Below are 25,703 nucleotides of genomic sequence, written 5' to 3'. Positions count from 1 at the left end.
ACTCGACATTTAATATTAAAAACAAATAAGTGAAGAAAGAAAGAAAAAAAGGTGGAAAAACAAATGTGAGGATGTTGGAAGGGGCCTGGACGTAATTGGATCAGGAGAGACGGTACAGCTATACTGATCTGTGACTGTAGTCTCTTCTCCTTACCTGGACACGTTTGTTTTTCCATAAGATATTGTAAGCCTCGGGAGAGAAGGGGCAGCCCCAGGGTTAGTGGAGGACAAATCAAAAACACAGAGTACAGACGCATGACAAGAAAGTGCATAGACAACCACACCGTGCATCAGGCAGACACACACACACACACACACACACCCCTTAATGAACATGAACGCTTGACCATGGCATTCTACAAACATAGCAAGACATCAAGACATGCAACTCCCACTGGATAACACAGGGAAATACAGAAACACAAATTCACTCATCAGACACACAGACATGACTACATATAAACTGTAAAATACATCTTCATAAACAAACGAGGGGAAACCTAGTGACACTTTTGCATAAAGGAAGAATCACAAATCTACACTGTACACACATTCATAATGAGGCATTAAATAGGTAATGATGGCAATTAATATGCATGATCGGACACATTGAACAAAAAACATCATGGGCAAATAAGACTGAAATTACCGAAACAGCAAAATAGCTTCAAAGAGGAATATAAATATTTACATTCATATTTAAGATGTGTTATATCTTATATCATATAATTCTGCAGTCCTACATTATAAAGGTCATACATGAAACAGACAGGGCTGTAAAGACTGTACTGCATGGGTTTCATTAACTCACAAATACACAAGCTGTAGGATGTAAATAATCAAATGACAGGGAGTACACCTAGCAGCAATCTCATTGATAGCAAAGCCCTTTCATTCAAACCTTTCCTTCTCATCCAACTGTGACTGCAATATTCTTCTATCAGGTAACGTCTAGCAGATGTAGCACAAGCGGATAAAGATGAAAATATATCTGGTGGTAGCATCAGGCCACATTTAATATCGACACAACCCTAGAAGAAAATTATCATGTCATGTATTTACAAATGTAATTTCTGTTTGATATTTGTTACATTTGTTTTTGCATTCCCTATAAATTAAAGAACATTAGTACTAAGACCTCATGTGCCATTACAATAACAAGAAAACTCAATCGACTACAGAATACACCCCATGCAATCACTGCTTTAAGCCATGCTTCCCAGTGTATTTAAATGCACTAGCTGAAGCCCAAATCATTACTCCTGTTGTATATAAGCATAAAATACCCTCTCTAAACCCCTCTGATTGGTGTTTCTAGGCTGTTCTGCATTAATAAGATCCTGTGTGTCCAGGATACAGCCTGGGATCTGCAGAAAAGAACCAGCACAAGGAGGTATTGAAAGAAAATGATGACAGACACGCTGCATGAAATGTGAAGAAAACATGAGCTGCTTTAAATATTCAGTCAGAGGTGCTTCTGTATTTCCACAACTAGTTATATCTGCTAGTAAAACACTGCAAAGGTAAACAAAAATGTGACTTATTGAAGATATTATACACCTATAATATTATATTTACTGAAAGGGGGGGTCCTAAAGATGAAACGTGCTCTATGAGTTTTGTTGTGTAGGGAGAACAGACGAAAGAGTTTCCTGTGGAAAAGCAGTTGAGATGAACAAACAGGGAAAGAAACCAGACGGATGGATCAGGGCCAACTGGACCTTCAGTCAATTTACATACGACCCATTTACCTTCTTCATGTTGGCGCCCACAAATCCTTTGGCTTCTTCCTTAAACTGCGGCAACCTGCAGACAGAACACGCCGCAAATCAATACCCACCCACCAAACCAGGACGGGCATGGTGGTAAAGTCCCTTATATGCCAAGACTCGCATTACTCTGTGCAACAGTAGCAAGGCCATTTATAAACTGAACTGTAAATAACCAAAACAGAAGGACACAAACGTCAACCTGATGTATATTTAGTCCTACGGTATCTTAAAACTGAGGTTATGTTGGAGGAAAGAACTTGGAAGATGTGGTTCGTGTCCAGCTGGAGCAAATTAAAAGTCTTGAATTGGCCATTACGAGATGCCTTCTAAGGCAGGTCCAGAGGCAATATGTCAGAGAAGCTGCCATCTTTGTTTGAGAGTCGTGACTTTTTTGACCTGCAGTGCTGGTTCATTAGTTGAATTAGATGAGATGATGTTCTCATGATGTGGTGTGTGCACACTGCAGCTTCGCCTCAAATAAGACGTCACCTCTCACACACTGGGAGAGGCAGGACCTGATGTTAACTCTGCTCCACGTTAATAGAGTGTTGTCTTGCCGGCTCGATTATTGGATGATCTGTGAGTCCAACAGATTAACATCCCTAATGCTTTCAGCAGGCTGTTTAAGCCTCTCCTCTTGAGCACTCAATAAGATCTGCTGTTCATTACTCTGTCCCTCTCTGCCCCACACACACACACACACACACACACACACACACACACACACACACACACACACACACACACACACACACACACTCCCTCACCCCACATCCACTGTTCATTACCCTCTCCCTGTCTGTCTCTCTCGCACGCTCTCTCTCTCTCTCACACACACACACACACACACACTCTTACACTTATTATCAAGGCCTTTCACCCTTCATTTTGAAGACACTGTGGACAAGGAGGTTTAAGTCACAATAGTGGGACCAAAGGTGTATGCATGTGTACCAAAGAGACTATACGTGATTAATGACAAATCCCTATATAAACACTTTATTTATGGTCATCACAAAGACACCAGAATACCATCTAATAAATTATTACATTAAATGCATTTATAAAAGCCACAAAGAAAACATGAATTCAGTGAACACTTGATTTTAGCATGAGAGACAAAGCGTGTGTGTGTGTGTGTGTGTGTGTGTGTGTGTGTGTGTGTGTGTGTGTGTGTGAGGTGTGTGTGTGTGTGTGTGTGTGTGTGTGTGTGTGTGTGTGTGTGTGTGTGTGTGTGTGTGTGTGTGTGTACAGTCCTCATCTATATGCAGATGGTAGACCAGGTTGCTTTGCGGGCTCGTTCCCTGTCTGTGTAGGATGTGACTGGAAGTCTAATAGAAGTGCTATCTCCACGGATACGCACCCCTGATAAATGCCATCCCATAATTATGTTATTGCATTAGAAACGCACTGCACTTTGACCTGCATGGCACTTGTGAAAAAAAAGCTCTGTACACTATTAGATGACATTTACTGCAGTATAATGGTGTACTACCTAAAGACGACGAGTTAAATCTACATCACTGCCTATTTTTCTTCACACTCGGCAGCCAGTTAGAAGTTTCCGGAGGGGGGGGTGCAAGGAAAGCAGTGAGCCGTAGTGTGCTGCAATTTCATTAGGCTTCGCTTGTCCAAGAACCTTGTGTATGCTAGAGGCGGAAAGTCGAGAAAACCATTAAGCACAAATCAAGTTCCTGCTGTGTTTGGTCTCGGACTGAGTCTGATTATGTTTACACCCGGCAGACGTCTCAGCTCTTAATCCCCCCCCCCCCCCCCCCCCCCCAGTCTTTCTCGCTCTCACATTCCTCCTCCTCCTCTTCCTCCCCCACCCCCCTGTCCTTGCTTACCTGGTGAAGAGCAGCTGCACCATGTCCACCAGCGTGTGTTCAGCTGATTTCCTCAGCAGCTCTGCGGAGGGCAGGGGGAGCAGACACACAGCCAGCGCGGGGGTTAGCTTAGAGCAGAGCTGCGGCTCAGGGCCCCAGAGTCCAGCTCTGTTTGGCCAGGATTAGACCTCGGCTTTATTACCGCTCCGCTTAGGGAGCAGGGGGCAGGGAGCTGTGAACTGAGCTAGCTTACACTTGGTCAGCATTCGAAGATTCAAGTGGGCCAACATGACGGCCAGAAACATCAACAAAACTTTGGACAGAAAAGTCCAATATGACACTGAAGGAAAACAGAGATAAGATTTGTTTTCTTTTACACATATATATTCTGAGGGCAGCAGGATAGTCTCAGTTAGTGTCTCACCACTCAGTCTCGTCTCAAAGCAGATGCGGAAGCAGGACTGCATGATCTCACACACCGACTCGTTCGTCAGATGGGCCCCCACTGGAGTGAGCAGCAACGTCCTTAGCACCTGAAAATCAGGCCCGATCAGACCCCAAGGTGAAATCCAAGGACCGAGCTTCACAAATACTAACAGCATAGCACAAATATTGGTATTGTTTACTGAAACGTCCAGCATTTTTTGTTTGTTTGTTTAATAAGTGAGAGTTTGAGATGATTAGGCTGGTACCTGGAGGATTTTCATAAGTACCACTTCATCACTAGCAGGGTCCGTCCCCACAAACCTGGCATGTGTGACGGCATCCGCCATGTTCTCAATGCCTTCAGCAGCTGCCTCATGATTGGCATCTGTAACGGACAGTGACGTAAACAAACAAATGCAAAAACACCTTAGAAACGAATAGTTTTCACAAAAAAAATAAACAAACAAACAATTACAATGGGATATACACACTACACAATATAATAAATAATATGTAGTATATAATAATCACTACATTTGGAAGTCCGAGGTCAATGTTACACGTCCTTCATATTGTACATTTTACAGAATTAGCCTCGCTCCTCCCAGCGCACCCCCACTATTCAGTATTCTCCACGTGGAGGGTCTCTCACTGCCATCCGACATCTAATCACCAGATGTGTCCTTTGTGGGCAGGTGGGTAAATTGGCTGTCTAGGCAACAGCAGCCAGTGTTTTGAAACCCAAGCTGGGCCAGATAGCAAGTTGGAGCCAGACTGCTTTTCTTTCCCATCGCCCTTAAAGAGCATTTCATTAACTAATAAGCACGGGCTGCCTGGAACGGACACCAGCACCGTGGGTGCAGGTAGGGGCCCTGACACCAGAGTGCACTGGACTCATTACCAGCCCAACAAAAGAGGGAGGAGCAGGGACAAGGTAGCCTCCACCCGCCGCACCCAGAGACTCATTGTTCAAGCGGCAGTCAATTTCCGTACATATATTAAATTAGCCTGAAGAATCGGCTTGGTGACGGTACTTTTAGGACACTCGATATATGGGGAAAATGTTCAATATATTCAGTCATACAGGAAATGCAAAAAATATTGCAAAAGATATACTTAAAAAAAAAAAACAATATTCATAAGAAAAAGAAACAATATTCTTAACTTAGTTATATTTTACAATGAGCTTTCTCATAAAATTTTTACCCGATCCTAAATGACTTGTTCTTAAGTCTTTTTTATCGAGACCACATGGCAAAACCGGGTTATGAGCCCTCATAAAGGACCCAGGCCCACAATAAACACGGGACCCTATTTCAAACGGCCAATCTCCACGGAAACCAGAGCCATGGGCTATTCAGCACAACATCACAAGTCATCTAAAACACTAATCCTTGCTTGGCACAGCCTACACAGACAGGCGGCAGAGTCATTGTTGAAATAACAGCGGAGCGGGCGGGGCCGGGGCGCTGTGTGTGTGTGTGTGTGTGTGTGTGTGTGTGTGTGTGCGCGCGGGTGCGGGTTCAAGCAGCTGTCACATAGAGGGTTAGTAAAAGTGCGTTCAGACACTATATCATCTCTGGGAAAGCTGCTCGTCAAGAGAGAGCGTACACGGTGAATGTTCCCAGTCTAAGTCCATTTCATCAGAACTAATAGCAGAATTTAAAATATGGAATAAATCAGCTTTTCTCTCCTTTTTGGACTCCTGAATCTTTGGGAATTGCATGAATTTTTAAAGTGTGGCACATGAACACGTCGTATTCTACCTCTTATCCAATCACACAATAACTAAAACACACACAAAAAAACAAAACATCATACTACATCATATGTATTCTGAGCATGTGTGCTCATTTGACTATCCACCACAGTTCAATGGGATAAGAGAGAAATCTCCGTGGGGGGGGTATTGGGAAAAGGAGGATATGAAATATCTGTCAGTGAGGCTATCCCCCAGAGACGGCCGACCTCAGGCCTGAGACTGAGGGGACTTAACCCCTAACGAGCATGCACTCTCCCACATACACACACACCCACACATGTATATACACAAACAGACCCCCCAGTGTGTTGGAAGGGCTCAGGTCTCACTGTACACACACACTGTGAAAGGGAGAGACAGCGAAAGAGTGTGGTGGGCAGGTCAGTAGGGATCGGCTGATAAAAAGCACATGTTGCAAGACCCAGGAGACAAACACGTCGGCGAGAATAAACTAGAACAGCACGAATTGACTTTTGCAATTAAGTGCAGTAATACAATTACTAGTGACTCGGAAAATGACAACAATGTTGACACATACGAAAACACAAGTTCATGGACCAGATATGATGTCAGTTAGTTTCTACAAACCTAGGAAAATTTTTTAAGTGACATTGTCTGGTATGCATGTGAGAAGACTGAACATGATGGCATTTCCACATGTAGACAATAGATGGCAGTGTTATTCATTTTGTAAATGTCTGTTAAAAGGATTATATATATACACACACACACACACACACACACACACACACACACACACACACACACTCCTTCAAATAACTAATCATTTAGTTATTATTAGTAGTAGTAGTAGTAGTCTTAATGATATTAATAACACATTTAATTAAAACTAATACTAAATGTAGCTACTTATTGGTTAATGATTAGTAAGTTATTAGTGTGGGCAACCTAGAAGCCAGCCTATAGAGATGCTTAATGCCAGGGATTGACTATACTGAAATCATACTGAATTTAGACCATCAGAGCTATAAAAGGGTGAACCATAAAGTGTGGTGTGTGTTTCATTTGTGGAATGTTAATTTGTAGTAATGATAATGTCACTCTCCATGGCAGATTAGAGGAGACTGAATGAGCATAACCCATCAGTCAACACACAATCTTTCTCATGCCGAAAGATCATTTAATCACACACTCATACAAGTGCAATAATATGTCAGGACTGTTAAGAGTTCACCTGGGATTAACACGGCTCGCTCTCTGTTTGAAAGAGAAATAGGAGCGCAGAAGTGACAAAAGAAATGACGGTGAGAAAAGAAATCAAGAAAGAAGGAAACAAGACAGAGAGAAAGCAACATAATAAAGGAGCAGGTGCGTCAGACAACAGAGTGAATAAAAGACCACAGATGAGGGTTTAAAACACATTAAACCCCACTTTCTGTAATTATAAGAAAAACACACCTCTAACACATGATAAGAAACTTATCTTATCCAGACATTCCTGGTAAGGTGGGGCCACCTGGCAGGACAGTTAAAGAGAAGACTAAGGTATCAGGTCAGGTAGAGAGAGGTACCAGTACCAGGTCAGGTAGAGAGAGTTACCAGGTCGGGTAGAGAGAGGTACCAGTACCAGGTCAGGTAGAGAGAGGTACCAGTACCAGGTCAGGTAGAGAGAGTTGCCAGGTCGGGTAGAGAGAGGTACCAGTACCAGGTCAGGTAGAGAGAGGTACCAGTACCAGGTCAGGTAGAGAGAGGTACCAGTACCAGGTCGGGTAGAGAGAGGTACCAGTACCAGGTCGGGTAGAGAGAGGTATCCGGTCAGGCAGAGAGAGGTATCCGGTCAGGCAGAGAGAGGTACCAGGTCAGGTAGAGAGAGGTACCAGTACCAGGTCAGGTAGAGAGAGGTACCAGTACCAGGTCAGGTAGAGAGAGGTATCCGATCAGGCAGAGAGAGGTACCAGGTCAGGTAGAGAGAGGTACCAGGTCAGGTAGAGAGAGGTACCAGGTCAGGTAGAGAGAGGTACCAGTACCAGGTCAGGTAGAGAGAGGTACCAGTACCAGGTCAGGTAGAGAGAGGTACCAGTACCAGGTCAGGTAGAGAGAGGTACCAGGTCAGGTAGAGAGAGGTACCAGTACCAGGTCAGGTAGAGAGAGGTATCCGATCAGGCAGAGAGAGGTACCAGGTCAGGTAGAGAGAGGTATCCGATCAGGCAGAGAGAGGTACCAGGTCAGGTAGAGAGAGGTACCAGGTCAGGTAGAGAGAGGTACCAGTACCAGGTCGGGTAGAGAGGCCTGACTAACACACACTGTGTCAGCACACACGTGATCCCTCTATGGCAGGAGAGGCCATTATCGAAGAGCCAATGGGGTTGGTTGCCATAGAAACCTATCCCAGTGACCCTGTTGAGGAGATGCTGGATGTTGGTGGAGATTAGGAAGCAGGGCTGGATCTGGAGCGTGATGTGTTTGTTAGGCGACCGCACGTGCGCTTCTGTAGAAACATCTTATGTCGGAGCTGCTGTTGCCTTTTTTGTTTTTTATTTCGCCATGTCATTAAGCCAATATTCACAATTCAGTACAGCTACAAATAAATAAATACACAGAATTTAAACATAGCTAAAATTGCAAAGGGAAATAAAACTAAAACACCTAATAAATATCCAACGTCAATAATAATAATAATAATAATAATAACAATAATACTACTACATGTAAACAAACATACTGCTAAGTATTCCTTTAATACTTAGATATTTAACACATGATCAAAGATCAGACACTTTGTCCACATGTTTAAATTTTTTGGTCTTTTCAGATTAGTCTGTCTCTGCGCTTGTTGTGTAAGCTATACAGCTGCTTGACAAGTGTTGGTAGTATTTATTCAACAACTCCAGCTATTTATGGGAGACAGAAAAAATATATGGATGGTTCACATCTGGTGCTTTGTGCTGGTTTCACAGATGACAGTCACTGGCAGCTTGGCCCCATATTTCTCTGATGAGGGAGAGGACAGACTGCGCTAATCTCTCGTATTACGGCAAGAACTTCTCACTCTTCTGCATGTGTCTGTGCACGTCTGAAAATAATGCAGTTAAGAGGAAAAAAGTACAGTACGTTTATGTATGAGAGGTATAGTACATTTACCTATGAGGCCGTAAGACAGGAACTTGTTGACAGAGGTGAGGGCCAGGCCTGTGATCGGTCCGGTCGTGTCCTCGGAGCGGACCACTTCCAGGAAGGGCCGGAGGAACACATTGGGCTCCACGTCAGAAAGGTCTGAAAGACACAACGCACGAGACATGAAGACATGGCAAAAGGCAGAGCAATGTTTAACATCACTTATATTTTAACAACCTCACTGGCCGAATAACAAAAAAAAACGCCAAAGCAACACAGAACCTGTCAAACATACTGAACGGCAGCATTAAATCCCCCATCCTTGTCTAGAAACAATGTAAAGGTCACAAATGAGTGGAATGGATCACACGCATTATCTTACTGTACCGAATTCCTCAAGGCACTTTTTAAAGGGAAACGTATATTGAACCCAAACTGATTGTTGAGTGTATGGCATTAGTAGCATTAGCCAAGTAAATGTATGATGTAGAAAGAAAAAAAAAAAAAAGTATAAGGCTTTCTTAAGAATAAGCATTCTTTAAATATGAGCACATATAACATGCACAACTTTTGCTATTAACAAAATGTAGACGGCACATGAAAGCAAGGCTTATATCTTATGCAGGCTTATAACCGCTATGTTTGTCACAGACAGGCTGTTATGAAAACGGGGAAGACCAAGCCTAAAGCCCTAAAACTCAGTAAGCCAACAAAACACAGCTGCAGCAGAGGGTACTTGAGACTACAGCTCCAGAGAGCAAGTCAGAGCTGCGTCTGTGGATGGGAAAGCACCTCGGGCCAGTCCACACAGGCTTGGGGAGCAGCCCCTCTAAACACCAGGGTAACATGGGGGTGAGAAGTCCCAAAACACAAACCAGGTAAAACAACAGTGAGAAAATTAGCAGAGTCACGAAAGGCGATGAACACGTCAGGCTGGAGATCTGCTCACCGTGGCAATACCGCCCGGATTAGGGTACGGTATCTAATATCCCCGCGGCTTGTTTGTAAATCGAATACGAAAAACATCTGAAGATCTCCATGCTTTGTTTTATCATTGGCCAGGTAGATTTTAGACAAGCTTCCAAAAGCAAATCTTCCATTTTTACAGACCTTGTGTTTTCTTTGTATTCTACAGGAAAACGCTCCACGCCACACTGTAGAAAGATACGTGCGGTGAAAACTTTAGAACAATGCTGTGGTATCCAAGCACAGGCATCTCAAATACCTCTCCCTTAAGTCCATGAAAAAGCAAACCATACAAGAATAACAAAAGTAACTTTGAAAACCAGTCAAAGAAACATTCCCTAAGCTTTAAAAACACTGGGCAAAATAACTCCACTGTGTTAAATCATATCACGAGAGCCCGAAACTTTAAAAGGTGGGCTTAGAGTCTATTACTTTACAGTGACAGAGGGGGTCTGGTGAGAAGAGGGCAGGCAAAGGGGAGAGGACTAAAATGAATCCGTCAATAGAGCCTAATAAAGACTTCATCAGAGGCGATCACCCCGTAAGTGCCACCACACCACTGCTCCTCTCTCAGACTGCAGAGCTCAATAGTGTGGTATTGATCCGCAGGGCCGTCATCAGGCAGAGGCGATCCATCAACCGTCCGTCTGTCCGTCTCCATCTCCATCTAGCTCGTGCACGCCAATCTTCTTAAATAAAGGATAAATATGACTCTGTACTTCACAGCATTCTCTGGGGCCACACGGGCAAATAAATAAAGAAATCGAGGAGTTGGAGCATGATGGTTAGACAATCCCACAATAACCAGCGTGACCTCTGGGTGACCCTGCCTAAAATAAAACGAGGATTAAAGCCGTTCACCCATCCATGTATATTGCATCTAAGGGATGCTAGTCCGCCCGAATGAGTGTGTGTTTGTGACGGGGTGGAGGTGTTTGAAGAACACGCTCTTTGAGCAACGGTATGATTCTCCACCTAACCATCTCCCAAAAGGCTCCGTCCTGCCTCATCATAACTAAAGCAGTTACTGTACCTGAAAATACAAAAAGCTACTTCCAAAATACAGCCAAGCACAATTTGGCCAAAGGAGTTTGTTTCCGACAAAGACTGTTCCCAAGATTAATTTTTAGACCACTGAGTGAAATTCCTAGAACTAGTTTAAAAAGTGCATATTTCAACATAAAAACAGCAAATGCATTTCCTAAAATGCATAAAGCCATGTTTCTGCTTCTGTCTACAAGCTAATTTAAATGAATATGCATATTTTTCCTTCTATAAAACCAAGAATAGTTTCCTCCGTTGGTTAACTGTTAATTTTGATATGGTTATGCAATTTTTTTAGCTATACCTACCTACCCTCTACTGACAAGACTGGACCAAACTGGGTAGGATACTTTAAAAGTATAGCCACTATAGATCTCTGAAATGCCATGAGAATCAAGTTGTCCAGGAATTTGATTTATTAAATAAAGAGGACTAAACACATTTAGTCAAGAGTTAATCCAAAAAAAATCTGAATGTATATGGTTCAGGAGTTCTGTAACAAAAACTGATAATGACACAATGTTCCATCGTCTTCAGGTTGACTGGGATCATCTCACTCACCTCAGTTGGGAGAGATTCAGTGTTATTCAGACCTACTGACAAGGTTTCATGTCTGTAGACCTTACAGTTCAGCACAAATCATTTAATGGGAAGAATCAGAAGAAAACCAACAAAGAGAAGATAATCAAAAACCCTAACAAATAAAAAAAAAAGACCTCCAACACAGAGTGCCTGGGTGTGACCACCAAGTTCTTCTGCCACAGCCGGTAAGATTTTGTCAAACTGAGAACACGAGACCAGTTAACACGACTTATGCCACAAACAACGCACAGCTGCTCTTAGATACGGAAAGTGAGAGTAGACCAGGATCTTATTCAAGCTCCAGGCCTGGGCATTCATGTGTAGCTTGTACTTTAGCAGATAAGCAGAGAGCACGGGAGTCCCTCTGGGGGGGGGTTACAGGAGAGGCGCTGCTGCCCCACATTACAAATGCACATCCATTGGCACTGAAGCACATCCAACCCAACGTTAAAAGAAAGTGTTTTAGTCATCAAGAACAGCTTTACAAGACACCAAAGGAGAAGGTTTTGGTGGGACCCTTAAGGTATTCACTGTAAAACATGACTATTGTGAGATGTAACGCAATATGGCATAATAATAATAACAACGTAATATGATGTGAGGATATTAATGTAGCCACCTTAGTGAACACTCTCCTAGCTGTTTGCAAGATAGAATAGAGAAAAATTACCTTAAACCATTAGTTTGTCTAACTTATAAGGCAGGATGTTAAAGTGAAGCTAAAACTCATAAGTCACTTGGTTTTCTTTTCAAAGGCATTTAAGTAATTTGTCAGTTGTAGAGAAAGCCAGAGCCTGAGTGTAGAAAAACAGTTTCTTTACATTTACATCTGAATCAAGATGAGAGAGAGAGAGAGAATGACATGATTAGCTTACATCACAAAACAGTGTCTGACTGTGAGGAGTGGAGCTGGAGACACTGTGTTTCATATCAATAAGATTGGACTGCATCTCTCCAGCACTACCAGTTAAGCCACCCTCTAAGAGACAGTTCATGAGCACAAAAAAAATGTATGTCCGTAGTAGAAGAGGGTGGGGGTGAGGGGTCATAGTCACACTGTGACCAGTCCAGCAGCCCAAAACCAAACACTGATGGTTATTGATCTGCTGTTGGAATTAGAGCCAGGGCCTTTCCAGCAGTGTGCTCTAATACTGGAGGAGAGGGGATGCTTTAACAAGGCCAGAAAGGCTGAAGGAGGCCCTGAGAGACCCCTCATTCCTGCCTGCAACAGCCCCAGCCACAAGCAAGGAGCAGTTTGACACATGTCAACGCAGAACTCCCCCACTCCTCCGTCTCTTGAAGGAAATTGGCACTTGTCGAAGGGGGCAATTAGGATGTAACAGTGTTATGGAAGTCCATATGGTCGTCCCGCGCAACCCGCAGTGCTATCTCACGAATGCTTTGAACAATACTCGGCACAACCTAAACAGGCAATTTAAAAGCCCCAGAGAAATTAAAACTTTTCCTGGAGCTTCCAGAGTAACTCAATGCTGCTTTTTTATGTACAGCAATCACAGCAGTGCTTTTTCTGTCTAGGAATGAAAGATCAATTTTACATTTATATACACAGTGAAGGTAAGTGAAGGTTTTTTTTTTTTCATTCGTTTGTTTTATTTATTACTCTGAATGGGCACAAATTATTATTTTGCTGCTCAAGGAAGACAAACAGCAGCTATCTTCTAAACGGCCACCATCACAAAAAATATAAAACTGTCAAGTAAAATATTGCACCAAGCAAACAAAAAAAAATATCAAGAGAAAAAAATTACAGGTAAGAATGCGATAAACGGTAACCGTCTACAGGAGTGCAACATAGGACATGTGGAAGAATTCTCAGTGTGTGTCTAACTATTATTTCTTTTGATCAACAAAATAACAACCAGCTTCTTATTCCGATTTGTGTAGATTAAAAAAATGACTGAACAGTTAATAAATTCCCACAGACAAAATGGCATGTGTGTGATGTCCCTCAAGCCAAAGCCTTTCTCCTCTCCCTCCTCCGCCCCTCCCAGCTGTCCTGCTCTCCTTCACCTGTGCTGCCAAGGCTTCATTTGCCACACCTGGAGGCTAATATTAAAAGAAAAAAGAGAGGGGTGGAGAGAGAGAGGTGAGCAAGAGCAAACAAACAAACATCAGCCCTGTGTCTCACCTCTGACCTGAGGGGCTTTGTTCAAATTGCCCTCTGGGCTCATATTGACCAGAGACTGAAACGCAGTAGGATTTGACTGGACTGAACCACTGCAGCCAGGGAGAATGAAGCGGGTGATGCTATAGTTTACACGGGGAACGTGCTGCACCGTGATCCACTGCTTTCATCCATAAACTAACAAAAAAAAAAAAAAAACTAACATAAAGTCAAATCATTGCAGTCACTATAGATTGCATAATTTAATAATGCAGCCTCTATATTTACATCTGACCTTTCAACCAAAATACAGCACATTTAGATTATAACTTACAAACGTGAAGAATAATGTTTTTTCATCCCAAGGGAAATTTGTGTATCACAGTAGCATCACCCAGCACTCCATCCAAGATAAAAACCGACAAGAAGATAAAATAAAATAAAAATAAAAACAGGCATTGCTTCTGTTATGTACAGGTTTGGTGTACAATATGACACAAACAAACAGTAAAATTATCGGTATTTTACATGTGGAATGTGCAACAGGAACTCATTGCTCTGCTGCAGTGCAAATACCTGTGTGCAAAATGCAATAGGAAACAACCTTACACATTTGTGTTTATTGCATTGTCTACAGTGACAAATGTGTAGTGCCATTCTTAACCAGTTTACCTATGAGAAGGAGTGAGGTAGATAAAGAATAGATCTTGCCCACTGAACAGTGCTTGTTTATTACAGGAAATAGCATAAAGCACCAGTGACATTCTAGGCCCATGCTATGGCATAAAGCGGAGTTGTTGTCAAATTTAAATTCCACCTCATATAACAGAAGTGACTTTCCTGACAAGCTTGTTCCGTGTTGGCATGTCTGGCTTTCAGGACACAGCACTGGAGACCACTGTCTGATCTGGAGAATCGTGATCTGTCTGATCTGGAGAATCGTGAAGACACTGAAGGAACATCTCTGCAGGAAGCAGTAGCAACTCTGGCTCTTGTTGTGGAGGGCCTCCTTATTCTTGGTCCAAGAGATCAGAGCAGGTTTATTCGACCAGCTTCTTCAACTTGATGTTTAGCTGCAGACGGTTCATGCTACACCACTCCATGAAGTTGTCCATCAGTCCTCTGCAGTCTGTCTCCAGCTGCCTGCTAATGCAGCCTAAAATGGCCTGATGGACCTAGCATTAAAACTTACGAAAATAACATGACTCCTGAGCAGCATCTGAAGCTGGTTTACAGGGTGATTAGGAAGGGAGGACAGTGCTCTCTGCTACTCAAGTCCATCTCCGACAGACTGCTCCAGTCTCCAGAGCTGTGGTACTAACGGGGCATTCAATCGCATGGCCCTGAGCTCCTCCCCGAGCAATACAGGCTGCATGGCGTTAAAGGCACAGGAGAAGTCAAAGAACATGACTCTCACAGAGACCCAGTCTCTTCAAGATGAGAGCAGGCTTGGCGGTGACGCAGGTTTATAATAGCATCATCCGTGCCTACACATCCCTGGTCAGCAAACCGGGGCAGGTCTGGGCAGGTCTTCATCTTGTGACATGTAAATGCCACAGATCCATGGTTCTGTAAGACCTTGGGAAGCTCCTGCTTGGGCACATGGATTATTGTGATGCGGTCCGAAGATCCAACTCATCACCAAACGCAGGTTACCAAGGAGGTTGTAGCGAAGGCGCAGAGACAAGTAATGACAACCTTCTTATATATTATGGACTACAATTTGGTATGCGTGTGTATTGTGTATTGAATGTATGATGACGGCCGTCGAATGTGTGGAGTGTATGCGTGATTGTTTTGTGAAGTTGCTTTGATTTTAGATTACCGGAGTTGGGAGAGAGAGGGCGTGACCCGCACCTGCTGGGGGAGGAGCCTACGATTTAAAAGGCGTGCAAGCGAACCACCAGGGGGGGGGGGGGGGGGTGCGATCTTGCTATTGCGTTGCGTCGAGCCTGACGCTGCAGACTTTGTAGTTGTTTGTATAAGAAAATAAAGTGTGAGAAAAGGAAGAAACGGAGTCCTGATCTCTCTGAAACTCTATTCCCAAGTGCCTCCATACCACTACTGGCTCACTCTACCACAATCATGCATGATGTTTTCAGAAAGTATGGGTCTCAGGCTCAGACTGAAGGTGTTTTGAAGAGTAGAACATACTCTCTGTACATCTATCTGTATCCTGACTTATAGATAGAAATAGATAAATATATAGCTGATGTGGATTATGCATGATTAATTAACTCCTTACTAAACATTTTAAAAATTTCTTATTGAAGGGAACATCTATTAGTTAAACCATTCAACCATAACATGCTTTAGAATATTTAAAATGAAACTTTAACCTATTAAGCACCACAAAGCTCAATCTCCAATAAAACTATATACTAAGGATATTACAGTAGTATTAACTTCACCGTGTTAGAATTACTCGAAAGTCTAATTCATCCAATTCTTTCTTTTTTTTAAGTAAATATAAATCATTTTCAAAATATTTTCCAGTCAGATACATTTGAGTAATATAATGCAAGTCCAACTTTAAATTTGACTATAAAACACATATTCCAAAACAAAATTCGTTCCAAAACCGTGTGACTTCATTAGCGTACAAGCCCTGCACCTGTCATCCTGCAAATAAAATTTATTTTTTATGCTGCATACTTTGCACAGAAGTCACATTATTCTGGTGGAGCGGAGCGGGTCTGAACGCACAGTAATGGGTTTCACAGTCTGCAGACAGCTCGTGATGGATGGACTTCTGCGCCAAAATGCGTTACGCTCAATCAACTTAGAAATAACGGATGTTTTATCATGCCGAATTAAAACGTTTGAGAGAATGGCAACCATGGACAGTTCAGTTCCGCCGTGTGTGCATGCGTGTGCATTTCTGTATGTGACTTCTTAGCATGCTTCCTGAAGAATGTGTAGCTGAAGGCTGCTTCCTGCATTCATGAGGATGGTGAGAACTCTTCAGCAGGGACGCACATAATATTACGCCTCATTTTCCGTGTCGTACTGCAGTAATCCCACTACTGCTAGAATAATAAGAACAAACTAGAATAAACAAACATTGAAACATCATTTGAGTGGGAAATTTCTGACCTTGGGAAATTTTAGTGGGAAATTTCAGATTTTTTTTTTTACGAATTCCAACATAAATGCTAATGACCGACACCCACCAAACATATTCTACGTGTTGTCTTTAAATCTCTTAAACTACCCCCTTGCCCGATCCACATTAGTACATGTGATGTCATCCGATTCATATCGGTTTCTTCCTCTTGCTGTTGCTAAAGTGACACCTGCTATTTAAATGGAGTCGCTGGATAATGAGGTGCAGAAAGGAGCTGATGTATGATGATGGCACGTTGTTTTCTTCAAGCAGACCCGGAAAACATATGGCGGGTCTCGAGATTGTTCCCGAGATAAATTCCCATTTCAAATGGTAACATAGCGGGTGGAGTCATTTAGCCTCGTGGGAGAAGGTCCGTGTGATCCTCCTCCGTCCTGCTGCACAACTCATTTCTTGTCAGAATGCCGCGATCCAATCCAACTCAACCCCGTTTGATTTCCATGTGTAGTGCATACACCAATGTAACACGCCCTTCGCTAAAGGTGGACTCACACTGGCACCTCTATTTAGGGAGGAAGCAAAGAATGAAAGCAAGACGCAACATTTTCCATCACATCTGTGGAGTGGGCACCCTTGGCAGATCCTGGATGCGTCTTGACGGGCAGTGTGCAGGGGAGGGGGTGTGGTTTAGAGGACGGCCAGGACGGGGACCAGGGACACAATAAGGGGTTAAGCCTGGGAGAGTGGTCAGCACCACAGGATAAATCACCACACATGCTCTGGCTCGGAGCACATTTCACACCCCTCCTCATGACTACCGCCATCCACAACTGCACGGAAAGAATTGGAAGGGGGGGGGGGACAGAGAGACAGACAGACAGACAGAGAGAGAGCGTGCGAGTGAGAGAGAGAGAGAGAGAGAGAGAGAGAGAGAGAGAGAGAGAGAGAGAAGAAGAAAAAAAATCTGGGTCTTATTTGTTTCACCTGCTGCATTCCTTCAACTCTCCACTAATGCCACTCCCATGGGGTATGAGAGAATCCTGCAACCATGCACTGCAGATTTGGACAACAGGCCTCAGCTACTGTGTTAGTAAGACACAATACCCACAGACACTGTGGCGCATACTAAAACAAGCCCTGCCTAGAATTACACTGCTGTTTGAGTCTGGACAACACAAAGAGATGGTGGCGAGACAAAGAGTGAGTGTGCGTACATGCATGCGAGTGTTGGGGGGTGGGGGGGGGGGGGGATTTCTGCTTCAAACTACAATTCTCTGGATGTATTATACTGAAACCTACATCCTAATGATAGACTTCCTGCTTTCAATGTTTTACTGTCCCCGTATTCATTTAAATGAACTATAATATCTTCTTGGTCCTCGTCAAACACAATACATCCACAATCCACAACTCCTAGTTTACATGATAATACAGAGAATGCATGCTTAAGGTAAAGGGTATAACCGTTTAATTTATACAATTTGGGCTGTTTAACCATTTAAAAAAGGGACTATACCAACTATAAAAGCATACTACATGTTATTTATTTTTAGAAGTTAAACAAATGGTTGCTAACAGGGCAATCTGATATCATCCCAAGTTATCGGAAACAATGTTTTTTAACAGCATGTCATTTCAGCTTCCCATTTGACTACTTTTATGTCAATCCCTGTACGAATACATTATCATATCTTGCTCAATTAAAAGCTTCAGGTGTTAATATCCCTGGGATTCAACTGATTAATCAGATAAGAAATATTTCTGTTTTAATAAAGAGCAATTGTAAACATACTAAATATGATGGCCATCTTAAAATTGCTTTCACACATTTCACAGTAGTTTCATAGTACCCATAGATACTCATTTTGCTTTTCACATGTATTTCAAGATATGAGCAGAAAAGCCGTTTGTGAATTAAAGAATCAACGCTGGTCTAGCGAAGCTAAGTGGTTATTAATCACAATGATCAACAGTACACTGATTATATGAAAGGCAAACACAAAATAAGTTTGGTTTATACTCATTAAAAATATAAACCATTTGCTACTCAAACCTCAGTGGGCCTCAATCTGTGTGAAAATAGCAGCTAGCTAGATTTCTCAGACCACAGAACAGTTTATTACTTCCCCAGTGCATAAAAGGTGATTCCCTAACAGTACATTTGTTCACTCAATTTATTTATTCCTTCAAAATATAAATTGTATGTAATGTAACATTCCACTTACTATGTGTAATTACTATAAAGCCTAATGCATAGATCCAAAAACATCAAATTCGATATCTCTGCCAATAAACATGATGAGAAATTGCTCAAGCAAAATTCAGCTAATCTCACGTGGCTAACGAACTAGCTGGCTAGCGCCTCTGCCAGCTAGCGTCTCTGCTACATGCACCGTGCACCTCTCCCGTGTCTACAGGGACAAACCCAAGCACCTTACTGCTATGAAGATACTGGATTGCAGAAGCGTATTCCCAGCATTAGTTGCTAATATTCAAGAAAATACTCAAAAGTATTCTTTAAAAGTAACTTTTGACTTCTTACAGTAATTATGATGTAACATAGTATTACTTCACTTTTTTGTCTTTAACCAAAGACACAGTAGGGCATATATTTAGTATAAATTAAACAAAGCTTCGATGCAAAGAATCTGGATCAGTGCTTTTCAGTAATCGAGTTACTCGAGCTTCTTGAGGAATCGTGTCAGTCCTACCTGCCAGTACGTATTATCTGACAACCCTAAACTGAACCTCTAGTACAGCCCTTTCCTAAGTGAGCTTATTCATGAAGTCTGCCTGCAGTGTTATAAGTTGTAAGTTCTTAACAGGGAAAGAACAATCAAGATATTGCTACTGTTTCTCTACTGGTGTGTGAAATGCATTTGATCAGAGTGTAGAAGAGAGAAAAAGCTACCAAATGTATTCAATAACAAATAAATAAACAATATATTTTCTGAGTGCCTAATTTTCTGTAAATGCCTTACACAGCCCACTGCCTTGATCAGTCTCAACAGTCTTACTTGCCCACACGTACACAAAGATGTGCTTCTTAGTCTCCCAGCATAGACAGCAAATCCTATACGTGTGTTTTATAAAGCACAGCCGTTAGGTGGGCCGGATTAGTCTCAAGTCACCTAATGACTGTGTTATGAGCTGCCGCATTAAGGAGGATTAATCTTAATCTGAGCCGTTTCAGTTTGCAGTGGCAGTGTGATGGGGTAGAGGACTGGAAAGCCAACAGATAAAAAGCCAAACAGAGCAAAAGAGCGTTAATGAAAAGCTCTGGAGGGCTTGCAGTGATCAGCTCTGTGAGCTTCCATTTGCTAGGTGGGAGATTAAAGAAGGTTTGAGATGTTAACATTTAGTTACTAAAGGGGTTTCAAACTTAAATTGCACCATAAACCTTAAACCTGCTGTGAACATGAAAGATTTGCAACTATCATAATTGGTATTAATCAGCTCAGACTCTCCTACACCGGTGTGTTTCATGACTAATTCATATAATTGCCTCTGATCGCACAATCTGTGAACCTGAATCTTTAATACTAGTATACAAAAATACAGAATCTAATTTTACAAAATTTACCTTAAATGACAAGGACAATTGTCCTCTTACTGAACAATGCCATATTTCTCATAAAGCTCAATTTATTCACAGTAGTGACAAATACATTTTCACTTACAATTGAAAAACTATAAAAGATATATAGAATTGTTTCTTCTGAAAGCCTAACTATTACTGCAAAAAGCCTTGGCAAGTTTGCAACACAATTCTCATGGCGATACTGCATCCAAGACAAAAGTGTTCAAGATGTCAGTCTTGCTCTCCATGGCAACAGCTGATGACTCTGGACAACACAGAACCAGAGACAACATTTCTGTTCACTGATGCCACAGGGTCTCCGTAGTGGGTAAACACTAAAGCCTATCGGGTTTACCCCCAGTGGGGCGCTGAAATGCTACTCTGAGAGTGGCGGGCGATGCCCTGCGCGGCTTAGCAGACCAAGGCGACAACTGTCATAAATTACTCCCCTGAGGTCCTGCATGTCTGCAATACTGTAACCAGCGCAGCGATCACACAGGGGAGGAGAGTTGATGAAGAGACTGATGGTGGCCATGTTCATCTTCTCAACATAAATACGTTCCAATTGAACAGAGAAGGGGAAAACAATAATAAAAAAACACTGACTGCCTTAGACAGGTCTGACCTCAACCGCCCGTGAGGGTCTGAAGAGAATAGCTGAGGTACTCCAGCCGAATTCTCGTCCCCTAGCGCTCCTTTGGAGTGAAGTCTGAAGTGCACTTCCCTGGGGTTTGCTGTTTGTCATAAAACATCTCTCAGCACATAATTTACCCAAAACCGGAGAGGCAAAAAAGAAATACAAACACAATTTACAGAAGTGGTGGAAGAGCAGAAGACTGCGGCCGTTTGCCAGCAGTGCGGTAATTTTAAACCACGCTGCGCTAAGTGGCTCTTCTACCGTACTGTGTGGTAATGTGGGACAGCTGAGCACATGGGCCCTGGGCCAGGAAGTGCATTATCTTTATGAATTCATGACAAAATTCTTCTTAGACTGCTATGGCCAGATATGTGTTTGTAAACATTGATGCTGAACTTTCACATGAGAATGTCTTGTACAAATGAAGGTCTAGCAGTGCTACTTGTTTTGAAGAATTTTATGGGGGTTTTTTTCTCCAAGATTCCTGCCAAGACATACTTTTACTAACATACATACCAGTACTTTTAACATACTTTTACTAACTGCCAGTGTTCACCAAAGACTTAACAGCCTGAAAATTCTGAACAACTCATTTTAGGACAGTCAAAATCGAACATAGAGGTTTAAATACAGTCGGCTAAAAGATGTCCGTATTGGAGAGGACAGGACGATGATCAGTTTTTCACATTTGGCTCAAATGTGTAATAATAATATCAATAACCGAATAGTATACAAAATCTGGTGCATAAAGGAATTTGGCCATTTTCCATTCTGTTTAATTACATTTTCCACACTACACAGGTTCAAGATAATGTAAGACATGAACACAACTCCTTACTCTTACACAATGACATTTCCAGTTCCAGTTCCATTTCCAAATTTCCATTCCACCTTAAATCATTCTTGTTTTTCTGTTCAACCATTTAAGGTGCCACAGAAAATATTACTTGAAAGCCAGTTTGTCTGTGGTGTGGTGGATACAGTAAGTAATGCAGACAACGATTTCTTTATCACTCAGCACCAACATATTTTAGCAGTCCTCTTTTTGCTGCACTAAACCACTATATTGTTATTGGTAGGTAGGAGTGAGGCTATCTAACGTTTTATCAAGCAAGCTAATGGTGAGCTTTAGCCCTGGTACTTCTGATTGGTCCAAAAAAGTCTAGAGATTGTCAGAAAAATAACCGTAACTACATACAAAATCACATACTTCTATCGTGAGCAAGATGGTAACACATCAAGAATGATTAATGTGAAATCTTAGTCATTTGCATTGAATACTATGCTGAGTGAAAATGTGTGGTCAATATGATGATTTCAATGTGTTGGGAGGTCTGTGAGGTTTCTGAAGCCAAACAAAGCAATACAAAAAGACCGATGTCACCAATGGGGGAGGGGGGGGGGGGGGTTTCCTAAGTATAAATATGTATAATGAATGATTTGTGTGCTGATTATTCTTAATTTATTCTGCAACACATTGATTTTTCTTCATGTGTCCAACACTACAGAAAATTTACAGAAATATTGAATTTGATTATCTGGTTAGCATGACCTAACACTGTATGAATTAGGGGTGTGTTTTAAAAAAAACCGATCATTCGATTCAAATCAATCTTCATTTAAATGATTCGATATCGATTTATGAAACCTGAGATCGATCTTTAGAATTAGCTCATTTTCCCCGCGTTTTAACGTCTCGCGTTTTATCTCGCGAGATCATCCTTTTTTTTCTCGAGCACCACCACTTGACTGGAGTGATCAGTTAAGCATGGCTGCAGCAAGAGTAAAAAAAATGTACCTCTGATCCACATCTATGATTCAATGAGTTACTAGCTCGCTCTGGCGCCAACCGCTGGCGAGCGATCGATTGCGATATAATACTTAATTTGTGACCATTTTACACCGCCACCCCCTCCAGGTTCAAATTTCACTCCAAGCGATCTTGAAAAGTTGGCAACCCTGCAGATGTATGGTTACATTTTGGATTCAGAAACCATGATGGTAGGGAAGAGTTGGATAAAAGCACAGCCGTGTGTAAACTGTGCAACATGGAGGTGAAATATTGTGGGAATACCACAAATCTGAGAAATCATTTAACACGACACCATCCTGATATTCAAAAAACCCAAACAAACTCCACTAGAGAAGGCATTTGCGATTAAACTAAGTTCTCCCCGTGCCAAAAAAATAACCGAAGTGCTTGAATTCCACCTTTTAAAGGTGTATGAACCGTGCAAACATGACTTTGTTCATTGCGCTGAAGCGCGGCGCGCGCCAAGTTACAAAAATCGAGAGGTGAAGCGACAGCGCACGGGTGGAGCCACCGCGATTACGTCGTTTTCAGCGCGGGCCCTCACACCGGTCGCGACGCGTCAAGTATAAAGCTGTGAAGTTTTCTCAACAGCTGGCAATATTGTTACTGCACAAAGGAGCTGTCTCACTCCTCACCATGTTGATCAGCTCCTTTTCTTGCAGAAAAATTTGACAATCTCCAAGATGTCAGAAAGCAGTCATGAATAAATCTTAGTTTTTGAACCTTAATGTTTACAATATTCAGAACTATGTTCATAAATGTTTTTGTTACATATTTAAAAAAAAAAAACTTAATTTGCACTTTAAAAGGCTGTTCAAATCCACTTTCAATGCCTTTTCTGGTAAAGGAGCTATGTGGAAGAGTGTGCATTAATTGATATTATAAAAAGATTGTAACTGTTGTTCACAGTATAAACACTAATATCTTAATACATTTTAATAAAGTTTGAGTGTTCCTTGTATCATTACAACATTTCACATTCAAACTACACTTTTTATTGTAACTGAAATGTCCCTACAAAAATCGATATTGAATCAGATCCAATCGAAAATCAAATCGAAACCTTGTGAATCGAAATGGGAAATCAGTGGTGATACCCACCCCTAGTATGAATAGCTGTTAGCTAGCTAGCTACCTACCTAACTGTACTAAACTAACTTCTATAGAAACTAATTTATATAATATTACATATAATACTGCATCAGTGGTTTTCCCTTTTAATGAATTCAAATAATATCTAAATGCTGTGTAACATCATTGTCTACATGGAATTGTTTATTTCAAAATACATTGCAGTACATGATCTCAAAATGCTTTAATTCATCTCAGCACATAAATGTTTGCATCATGAAGTTCAAAGGTCATGTAGGGCATGCAGAAAGTAACAACAGTGTGTCCAAAACACTCTACACTCATCTGGATCTAGTACATACTACCATACTACCAATGAGTGCATAGTGCCTACTTATTAGATGTAGCCTGTAGCTGCTGCTGCTATGTTGTGCTTTAATGACTAAAACAGGTCTTCGTCTTGCTGGCAGCAGACAAACACGGCCTCCCACCCCCTAATAAACCCCTCAGGTCTATATAATGTATGTGAACGGTCTATTATAAATGGCAGATTTTCTGAAACATGACTTATGTCGTGTGTCACAGCAAAAGTTCTTGTACTCTTAATGTACTCTAACTACTGCAGGTACAACGTTTGTCATCATGCTCCTCCAAACCAAAAATGTCGCTCAGTGACTTAAAAAAAAGTTACAGAAAAATTCGTCCAATCCAGACCAACTTCATACTGAGAAATACAGCATCCGGAGTTGAGACGTTCAGGTTATATTGTTTCCAGAGCGATGTACTATTTATTAGTTAATGACCTACGCAAATGAGGACAAAAATGCAGTAGCAACAAAAATCACGCAAACGGTAAAATATGCCGGTAATCCACATTTATGAATGAGGAAATGTGTTACCGTGACAACATTTGCTCTTAATGTCACACTAAATCTGGCATTAGTTTTTATGAATTTGGCTCACTGTCAGTACTTACAGAAACACTGGCCAACTGTGGTTTTTTTAAAAAACAATTACAAAACAGCTTAAAAACAATAAACACTGGTATTATACAATAAAACAAAGCCAACACAAAACGTAGTTGCCTGGGTATGCCACTGTAACAAAATCATATTTTAATATGCAAGCTAATTGCATTTAATTTTAGCCAACTGCTTAACAAGTTTATTTACACAATAATCATCGTCTTCATATCCTTTTCACATGGATTTTCCACTGGTACAATTTATTAGCAAACCTCAGAGATTCTAAATACTGCAGCGCATATAATGCCTTCTGAACATTTTTCTGGAATATTTTAATACACTTTTTTTTTCTTTCTGTTGAAAAAAAATCCCTATCATTTGTTTATGTTGCTTTTGTTTCCTATACCAAAATACCTTCACATAAATCAGTTTTTTTGCAGTCTGCTGCATCTCTCCCTTCTCGCCCTGCACACGCAACACCGCGTCCGTCCGATCCCACTGCCATCACTGCTATGGAATGCTGAAGTCCACATTTTTCCCCATTCAGCAAGGAGAAACGCCTTTTCAGAACCAACCAACTAGAAATGTTGCTTTGTTTTTATTTTCAACTGAACTTCCTGGAAGCTATTATGAAGCTGTCAGGGATGTATATTTAGCTATGGAAACAGCGGGCCTCGCCACCCATCTGCGCCACTGCTCATGTCATGTCCAATAAACAGGAGAAACATTTAGTTCTCTCTTTTATCACCTTAAAAGAAAATGTGAATCAAAGAGAGATGGCTAGTAGCATAACAGTGCTGCTCAGAGCAAATACGCATGTCTCCCAGTTCATAACCATCATAGAGAACATGGTAGAAAGCTTGGTATGTTATGGAAAGAACCACAGTAAGAAATATGACTGATAAACGTACAACATATAACTAAAATAGATTTGAACCTGAGAAAACAAAGCTATAAAACATAAAAATACCTAAATCACTGACTTTTAACCT

General features: G+C 41.6%; 1 protein-coding gene across 5 annotated transcripts in view; it reads right to left on the bottom strand.

Moving 5' to 3' along the window:
• Positions 1-25,703, bottom strand: part of gbf1 (golgi brefeldin A resistant guanine nucleotide exchange factor 1) — a 58,614-nt gene that overhangs the window by 18,038 nt on the left and 14,873 nt on the right. For 2 of the 5 annotated variants that reach the window (XM_076975197.1, XM_076975198.1), the window contains exons 4-9: positions 8,889-9,020; positions 4,291-4,409; positions 4,023-4,131; positions 3,620-3,680; positions 1,752-1,806; positions 1,287-1,367 (exon numbers count right to left, since the gene is read on the bottom strand). In XM_076975197.1, the coding sequence (XP_076831312.1) occupies positions 1,287-1,367; positions 1,752-1,806; positions 3,620-3,680; positions 4,023-4,131; positions 4,291-4,409; positions 8,889-9,020 (557 nt within the window). Of the gene's footprint in view, positions 1-154; positions 811-1,286; positions 1,368-1,751; positions 1,807-3,619; positions 3,681-4,022; positions 4,132-4,290; positions 4,410-8,888; positions 9,021-25,703 lie in introns of those variants that run through there. The other 3 variants (XM_076975199.1, XM_076975201.1, XM_076975200.1) reach the window with 2 other exon arrangements.

This window comes from Brachyhypopomus gauderio, chromosome 15, assembly GCF_052324685.1.
Source record: "Brachyhypopomus gauderio isolate BG-103 chromosome 15, BGAUD_0.2, whole genome shotgun sequence".
Lineage (NCBI taxonomy): Eukaryota > Metazoa > Chordata > Actinopteri > Gymnotiformes > Hypopomidae > Brachyhypopomus > Brachyhypopomus gauderio.
The sequence above is the reverse complement of the archived record's forward strand: the minus strand, read 5'-3'. Positions and strand labels throughout refer to the sequence as shown.